At 42.1% G+C, this 9,279-nt stretch overlaps 1 protein-coding gene across 4 annotated transcripts in view; it reads left to right on the top strand.

Moving 5' to 3' along the window:
* The window catches only part of DCAF5 (DDB1 and CUL4 associated factor 5), a 77,438-nt gene that overhangs the window by 876 nt on the left and 67,283 nt on the right, over positions 1–9,279 (top strand). The window contains exon 1 of one of the 4 annotated variants that reach the window (XM_056344831.1): positions 967–2,535. The exons of 1 other annotated variant lie outside the window; for it this stretch is intronic. Coding sequence is in view for 1 of the 3 variants with exons in the window: in XM_056344829.1 (XP_056200804.1) it covers positions 8,707–8,731 (25 nt within the window). In the remaining 2 variants the exon portion in view is untranslated. Of the gene's footprint in view, positions 1–966; positions 2,598–2,969; positions 8,732–9,279 lie in introns of those variants that run through there. 2 more of the 4 variants (XM_056344830.1, XM_056344829.1) reach the window with 2 other exon arrangements.

The following is a 9,279-nucleotide window of genomic DNA, read 5'->3' as shown; positions in this document are numbered from 1 at the left end:
ACCGGATCGGTTTAATTGAGGGACTGGTCACTTTAGGATCACCCCCGTTCTCCGTCTTCTTTTGAGGGAGGGGAGTAGGGTTTTGTTTTGTTTTTCCTCCTCCCTCCCCTTGCAGGGTGCGTTTGGGGGTGTGTGTGTGGATTATTTCCTTGGTGATGTTTTTGGGGTTCGACTCCCCGCTGTTGCTCGCCCGCCAGGGGGGTGGGGGGATGCTGTCAGGTAGGAGGGAGGCGAGGGCTTGACATCAGCTGCGACACCGAGGACGGGGAAAGGCTGTGTACCCCCTTCCCCCCAGCCGGGGAGGGGCTGCGGGGCTCGGCGGCCGGCTTGCTCGCCTCCCCCCTCCAGCAGTGCTTGGCGCAGGTGCCTCTTCTTCCTTCCCCGCCTCCGGGCTCGGAGGGGTGGCGGGGAAAGGACGCAACTTCAGGCCGGGGCCTGGCCGGGCGCTGCAGGCCGCGCTCTCCTCGGGCGGCTCTTAGCGACAGGCCGGGGAATCGAGGGCCTATCCCGCCCGCGGCGGGGCACGGCGCGGCGCCCCGGGGCATGGGGCCTTGAGCGGCCGCGGCGCTGCTCTCCCGCCGAGCCGACGGACCCCGCGCCCCGCTGCGAGAGGGCAGAGCCCTTCGGGGCGGCGGGGAGCGGGCTGCCAGTCCGGGGGGGCTGCCCCTGCGCCTGCCGCGCCGCCCCGGGGGTGGCCAGGCCGCTGAGCGCGGTGTCCGGTGCAGGCCGCGGGCGGGGGGCGTCGTGTGGCCGCCCCACGCCCTCGGGGGAAGCGAGCTGGAGGGAGCGGCCTGCCGTCCCCTGCCTTCCTCTGCCGTCCCGCGGGCTGGGGCTGCCGGCAGCTCCCTCCCCCGCAGACGGGCCGCAGCAGGGAGGGCGCGTTCCCTGTCGTGTGGGGCGACGGCCCTCGGGGGAACTGCAGAGCTCCGTGGCAGCTTTGTTGAGAGGGGTCTCTCCCCTTGCAAGAGGGTAACGGCCTGATTCTCAGCCGAGGTGCGAGGGGGTCTCTGTTTTGCTTGGACACCCTCTGGTGGGCTGTAAACAGCCACAGGGACTGTTGGGGAAGGCGGTGGGTCACGGCTGGGCCGGCTGCATATTGCCTTGCTGTGGTGTTTGGGCAGAAGCGGGCTCTGTTGCACAAAGGTGTCAGTAATTACTCCAGAAATAATGTGGGGTTTCAGTAAAAAGTTATTACAGCAGTTTGGTTACCTTTATGCAAGGGCAGAATAAAATCACCTTAAAAACCTAGAGTGGAAGCTGATAGATCTTCTGAAATTTAGCTTTCTTAGCTGAAGAAACTTACAAGTGTTAAGTCCACTGATTTCTGGAAGAAGGGTCGGTGAAGAATCTTGTGTTGCTCTTGGGGATTCTTTTCTCTATATGCACACACAGCTTTTGAAATGGACATCCATGTGTCTTGTGACTATACGTATATATGTATATACTTACATGTACATATATGCATGTGTATGTGTTGGAAGGGAATGCTGATTCATCTATGGTAAAGTTCCCAGGTGTGCTAGAGTTGTCATGCTGGTTTGCACTGGTGCTTCACCAGTCAAAAGCAGAGCTATGTATTTCTACTTAGAGTGCTAGACAGGTCAAGCACATCCATTGTTGCTTTTTTATTTTCCATAATAAGTGATGGAAACACCATCAGTATTTTTTGTTTTTACTCAAGAAAATCTCAGGAGACACTTCAGGTCTTGTCGTATCATCGATGCACTTACCGATGTTGACATTCTTTAGGCAGAAGCATAAAAAAGCTGGGGGCTGAAAGAGACTTTTAAGAATTAATTTTGTCCAAACTGCCTGAGTCAAAGTAGGTGCAGTGAGAGAATGGAGGCACATTTCCCATTGAGTAGTGTCTAAAGAAGCAATAAGTAAAAAGAAGGCTTTCAAGCTATTGCCAGTTTTCAATTTCCTAGCTTCTCAATAAAGCTATAGAATGTTTAGAGGGGGTAAGCTTTTCCTCCATATGTAGGAGATAAATGGTACTAGAGTTCTACCCTCCTAAATTTTCATGAAATTACTAGGAAGCAATGAAAAAAAGGTGGGGGTAGGTGGGAATGGGATGCTTAAGTTACAGGTGTTAGCAGTGCACAAATTTTGGATATTGAAGAACAGACTACTTTAAGTCTGACCTTATCCATGCCCTGAGAAAATGAAGAGCTTTAATTATGGTAACAGTTTGTAAAAAAGTTTTAGGTTTTCCATGGCCATAGGATCTAGAATGCTTTATATGACATAGCAACAAAGGCAGGTGTTTTGGTCTTCAGTCAAGAATAAGAAATTAAAAGGCAAAAAAATTATGGATACTCTGTTAAATTTCATGCCATTATAAACCCAGTATTCATTAAAATAACACTCAAGCCACTCCTTTTTTTAAGGTCATGCTTAATCTTGAAACTCTGAGAAGCAGCAAAAGCAGGAGAAAATACTAGGAGAGCTCAGATGAAAGATAAAGGAAGGGTATAAGCTGCTTCTAATCTGAAGTTTTCTAGTAGAGTTGCTTCAGAAGACTTACAAATGCAGGTAAAGCCTTAGAATAGATGGCATGTGGTTCTCTTGCCCCTCAAAACAGCCAGTGTGCTAAGGTAAGGATGAGATGTTAGATGCTTCCATCTGGTCTTACAGCAGCTAAGAGAGTTAACAGGGATATTGGAGTGTCTGAAAAGGGAGAGTGCAAGCCGTCTTTTCAGTTGTTCAGTCTTAAGTAATATGTATGTTCTTAACCTAGAGAAGTCTGCTTCAGCTAATTGACTTATTCACAACTTAGACCTTGTTAGAGCTGTTTTAAATACAGCTGGTATAGTGCATTTGTCGTGGCTATACTGATGCCATTTAAATGCTTGTCTGTGTCCAAATTAGTGCTGTTCTAATCAGTATTGGCAGGAATGCTTTTCTTGGGTATGTGTCACTTTTTTTTTTTTTTTTTTTTTGATGTATCTCCCAGAAGCAAGCCTGTAAGACTAATGACTACTGTTTCAGTAAACATTTCAAACTGCTTAAACAGGGTTTGTATTACAGTTCCAGATAGTTTTCCTGTTAGGATTTTGGGAAGAACTTCAGTGTAGATAAGCCTCAGCAGGACTTTTGAAAACATGTTTGAAACTTTCTGGTATCTTCTTCAAATCTTGTATTAGAGATTACATAATTAATTTTGTTCCTAGCCACGTTTTCAAGTGAAAAAGTTGAGGTCTACAGGTTGGGTTGAGGGCTAGTCTGTAGGCTTTTGCTGTACCTGTGTGGAACTCAACAGTGTCATTTTAGAGAGGGGGAGAAAGCGAGAGAGGCACTAGTGTTTTGGGGCCGGAGTGCTAGAAGAAGGGACAGGCATAAGGACAAGAAATAAAGAAAATTAAGAGAAATTAAAGGAGGAGATGGGTACTCAGGAGAAGATGTGATAAGTAGAAAAGACCTATCTGTAGAATGACACAAGGGAAGATGAAAGCTTAACATACAAGAAATAAGTGGACTGAAATTAGTTGAACTGGCTGCTTTGGATGGAGTTGGAAGATCTCATTGGACAAAATGTGTCTTTGCAACACTCTATATTCTAGGTGGTGCTATTTTTCTGTTAACAGTTTGAGAAACACATGACTGTCCATGCATGGAAATTAAATTCACCATGCAATGATATGCAACTGACTTCTTCCTTCAGATATGCCAGGCAATTTAACTTCTTAAAAATAATCTTTACTTAGTCTGTGTAATAGTCTTTCTTTCTGCCATCCTCAGGTTTAGTGGATGTTTTCCTATTTGTTTATCTGACTCATTTTTCATGCCTACTATCTCTTACAAACATGAGTATCTTTATCAGAACTACCCACTTTTTTTCTCCTACTTTAAACTGCACTTTCAAGATAACTTCTGGGAAGTACAGTAATCTGAGGCTTAATTTATGCATATGTTCTTTTCTCTTGGCTTCTCTTTCCCACACCAGATAATGCAAAAATTAATAGGTCTTCTATGATTGTAAATTTGTAGGGATGCGAGAAAGTACTGGAAATTCATGCCATTTGGTTACCATGTAAGTCTGAAGGAGCATGATCCTAAAACAGAGGAATGAGGTGACGTTAGCAAAGGTGTAGATTGTTACTTCTGAAGTAAGAGATTCTGTATCAAATATGTTTTGAAGAGGGGCAGTCTTGATCTTAGTCTCTTTTTATCAGGCAGAATTCTGTGTGAGGATAGACATTCGATCCAGTTACTATGCAATGTTTTCATTAATGTCTTGAGAAATTACGAAATTTAAAGGTGATACCAAGAAAGGCAGCAATAATTTCAGAGGATAGGAATTCAATTTAAAGTTAATTAAGAGACATTACCCGGGGAAAAAAGGTCATGTGGTTTGATAGGGACAAGTGCAAACTACAGCATGTGAGTAAAAGTGGTCAACTCTACAAATACACTGTGGAGACTAGACCATAGCCATGTAGAAGAGGATCCAAATGTGATAGCAGATCACAACATAAATACCTTCAGACATGATAAAGCATGTGAAGTAATCCTGCTGTATTTGATGCTGTTGATGGAGTGCTGTGCTCAATTTTGGGCGCTGTGCTTTAAGAAGGATGTGGCCAAACTAGAGAAAGTTCAGAAGAGGGTATAAAGAATGATCAGAGGTCTAGAAAAATGAAAGGCTGAAAGAAAAAGGCCCATTTAGTCTACAGAAAGAAAAGCTGAGTAGAGACACAAGTCTCAAGCTGCATAAAATTGTTTTTTTTATTATGACATTATTATGACATAAAGTTGTAAATTCTTTGTCCACTGGAAATAGGACTAAGAAATGGTGTTAAATTATAGGAAGAAAGATTTTAGGATGCTGTTTGATTTTACACTTCCCCTTCATCCTGTGGTTCATTCACTTATTTCTCCTCTCCATTGTTTGTAACATGGCACTTTTATGGCTTAAAGTTGTAAGTTGGTATGATGGAAGCATCTAAAGAGGGGGAAGGAACAGGAGGGGAGAGGTTGTTTATCTGACAGTTGATTTTCTGTCAGGTCAACATCTTTAACCTACTCACCCTCTGGCTGCATCACCACTGAATTCAGTGGGAGGGAAAACAGCAGGAGCACATGGCAAGGGGGAGTGGGATTACATGCAACGTCAAACTGCACCCTCAGGGTAGATATTAGGATAATCTGCCTAATGGCAAGGATAATGAAGCACTGAAATAGGCTGCCTAACGAGGGTGTGAAATCTACCTCTGTGGTTTTTAAGAACAAATGAGACACACATCTACTGGGAATAATTCTGTCACAGTCTGGCCTTTTGCCCATGACCAGGGTCAACTAAGTGATCATCTTCTTGAAATACCATCCAGTCTCCCACTCTTCGTGATTTGTGTAACTTCTTGAGTAGATAAAAGCATTAAGATTAATCTTTTATGTTATGATTTGGAAGTGTTGCCCGCTTGCCATGTAGGTTCTTCAGTGACTGTACCTGGTGTATGGGAGACAAAGAGGAGTAGTGGTCTTCAGCATTGTCCACAGTCAGCTCATTTAATGTACTTTGAAACTGCAGGTTTTAAGTCCTGACTGGTATGATTTTGAAGTGTTTCTGTTAGCACACGAGCTCAAGTGTGTTTCATGAGCTGTGCAGATACTTTTTAGACTAGATTTGCTTTTGGCAAGGGTATGTTCTGGCCCCCTTAGAACCGTTTTAGGACTAATAAGAACAGTCCTGGACTACAAGTACACTACTGTTACTGTGAGGTAGACTCCTCTTCCAGAATTTAATTGTGTATAAATTTAGTGATTACCCGTTTAGGAGGTAACTAGATCAGAAAGTGTTTTGGGGAATATCTAGTCCAAAAGCAGGGCAAAACTAGAATGCTTTCATTTAGGCACTGTAGAGGCAGTGAACTGTTTGCTGAAATATATGCCATGCTGAGTCATTTGGGACCTGTTCAGTTATCTAGAACAGGCATGTTCTACCTATAGCCTTTGTCTGTGCTGTATTAAAAAACAAACAAAAAACCCCAAGCCAAAACAAAACAAAAGAACTTTTTTTGGGGAGCCTTCCCCCTTCCAGTCTTGGGGTATGCAGCATGTGCAACCCATTCTGAAGTGGGCAAACTGTGAAGAAGACAAGACACTTTTAATTCTTCTCAGGAGATAGAAGATTGTCATGGGTGAACACAAAGCATTTGTCTGCATAAGAACCTATTTCATGATAACTATTCCAAGAGTTGAAATGCAAGCTTTCCTTTTAGGTATGCTCAGTTATGTATCTTCTGGGCAGAATTCCCTAATCCTGCCTGTGTCTCTCGTCAACATTAGTCAGAAGGCCCAAAGCATTAACAAAGTATTCCAGTGACTTGGGGCAGGGAAGAAACGTGTGTGTGTGTTATTTTTTTATTCACGTGTGCTTGTAAAAGAAAAAAAAGGAAAAGAAATACTGCTTTTCTCTACATCAGGAGTTATATGGGAAGGTCATAAAATTTTCAGCCTCTCTGACCACCTACTTTGGCCTGACTTGTCTTCCTCTCTCACTTTAATTTTGAATGTAGAAGCAGTTTTCACCCATAATGAACACTGAAGTACTTGACTAATTAAACCGTTTAAAATGTGGTTCCTTTTTGAAAAGTAACTGTAGAATGGCATTGTATGATTCTTAGCTGGGTCACACAAACTTTTACTTTTCAAATTGTCAGTCAAGCAGTTCTAAACAGAATCAGCAAAATAAGATGGAAGTGAAACTTAGTAGATGTCAAATTTATTACTTCTGACACCATGAACTGAAAAATTACAAATTCCAGACTTTATGTGGGACTTAAGTTTCTAGAAAATCCAAATGTGGAGCTTTGGTGGCTAAGGTATTTTCATGTGAGGCCATATATTCAGTTTTCCCAGATGTATAGTAAACCTATTGCTGTTAGTATGTGCTCAGTATCATGTCAAGAACATACCCTTGTCATACACAGTTACTCTCTTTTGGGGAGCATTGTGGAGTTGCAACAAGTTTGTGCAGTGGGTCCAGTGCTTTTTGAAAACTGTTGAGTGGCTTCTTTGCATGTATGTGGAATTGGTGTACATGCACAATAAATCTGTGCTAAATTGATAGCATCTTAATTAATCTTCATTCAGGATCAACTGTACAGGACGAGTACTACAGACCTGAAGTTTCCTGTAATTTTCAGACTTGTAACTTACATTGCAGAATGTGCATGCACTTTGTGTCTGATGAATCGTGGTTCCTTTCTACAGAGTGTAAAAGCTCTGTATGTTCACATTTTCTTTGCTGTTTTCCTGTATACCTATCCATACATGTGTACCTCTCTCAGTTCTTCCCTCTGACTTCTGTGAGTTAGGTTTAGGTTTTGGTAGCAGAGACTGCATTTGCTGGTTTGCCCTCTCCTGGTTTTGGTCACATAAGACTTGCCTTTCTTGGGTATATTTGCCTGTGACTTAACAACACTTCTTGCTCTTTCGTATGAGGATGTAGACACTTGTAAAGTGTCTTACTGCCACAAATCCTCCTTTGTGACTGCACACATTGGTAAGGCTTTTGCTTTCTGGTAGAACTGGCTTTAAGTCAGAAGTATTTTTGGAATAGCTGAATTGAAGTTAGAAGGGAAAATGCTTTCCAGCCAGTTAACATTATAATTTTATTAAACTTCTCTGTCTCAGTGGGGTATGAGAGGAATATACCTGAGGCATGAAACAGGGTTGTAGAAATTCTCAAAAATAAGTATGTGCAAGACAGTACATAGATGGTGAAGTGACAGTGTTGCATGAGTGTGGGGAGCATTTAGAAGCTGCTAAACTTTGTGCCGCCACATGTAGCATTGGATACACAATAGTGGGGCCCTTTGTACCAAAGTCTCATAGAGATCTAGTCTGGAAAGAGAGAGATATCTGGATTCAGTAGGAAGAGTTGTTTCAAAGATGGAGGCAGAGGAAGCTGGCACTAAGGTATAGGAACTTATAAAAAAAGAAGGTACTAACAACTTTTTAACACTGTGAAAGACTTTTCTACACAGGTTGCAATTTTTCCTGCTCCTACTGTACTGTAAGTGTGCTGGAAACCTCAGTTATGTTTGTTGTCTTTGGTTATCTTCTTTATTTTTGTTTATATCTGGACTAGGTGGGTAGTGGAAATGTATATGAGTTTGCTGTTAAAGTAAGACACCTAGATGGTTGTGCTGTCAGGTAGGAGGATGTGTAGTACTGCAGTTGGTTGGGGAATTGGTTTGCTCTGGTAACAATTAACAACAGTATGTTACTATGTTTCACCCTGAAATGTCTTTTACAGAAGGCTTGTGAAAGACAATAAATGTAGTCTGAGAGAAGCAATGTTGGTGTTCACCAGCCTTAAATGTTGCCTAAAGCGTCTGCCAGGTAGTGATAAACATTAAGACCTGGCTGTTGGTAGTTTTGGAAAGTAACCACTTTAAGTTTGACAATCACTTCTTTGTTTTAGCGTGACTAATGTGGTTGTACGTTTCAGTAGTTGTGTATTTCTATGTCTCTGTATTACTACCCCATCTGCAACCACTAGGGTGCAATTACAACTTTCCTATTTCTAGATAGAAGGGGATCTAAGCTCCCATCAGTTTAGTTGACCATAAATTACTGTGAGTTTTTCTGGACCCATCACATTTGTCTCTTATTCCCAGTAGTTACCAAGTGCATGGCAAATCTTTTTTAGCTTGTATTCTTGTTTGCTCTGTGAAATACAAAATCAGGAGGAGGAATATGCAATTAATTTTATGGAGCATGGGTAAGCATAACATGCAGCTGTAGTGTCTATCAAAGTGATTGTCATAAAATCTGTTAGGAGACTTAAAGGCTGGGAGACTTAACTTAAAGGATGTTTGACATAACTCAGTCCCATGGGAAAACTTCTTAATATCATCATGTGATGTGAAAAGTTTTAAGAAATCTGATTAACGGGAGTCATAAATTCTGTTTATGCATTTACCTCTTCTTGAAGTAAACCACAGACCAATTAATTTCAGTTTCCTTTTGTCTCTATTTCATGCCTTTTACCTTCTAGATAGCAGCTCAGAAGGCATTAAGTTTATGCTTTTGATTATGCAAAGAAGCAGTAAAATGTTTTAACTGAAATCATCAGGTTTCTAGTGGCACCTTTGACTTGCGATGCTATTCTCCTTCATTTCTTATTAGAGACAGGTAACAAAAATATTTTGAGTCTGACTTGAAGAAGATATTTGCAGCCTTCCGAAATTGATGTTGAGAGTGCTGTCCAATACAATAGCATCTTGGATTTTTTTTTACTTCCTAATAATACTTTAATGCAATTGAAGC

Source organism: Falco biarmicus, chromosome 7, assembly GCF_023638135.1.
Source record: "Falco biarmicus isolate bFalBia1 chromosome 7, bFalBia1.pri, whole genome shotgun sequence".
NCBI lineage: Eukaryota > Metazoa > Chordata > Aves > Falconiformes > Falconidae > Falco > Falco biarmicus.
Note: the sequence above shows the minus strand (reverse complement) of the source record. Positions and strands in the feature narration are given on the sequence as shown.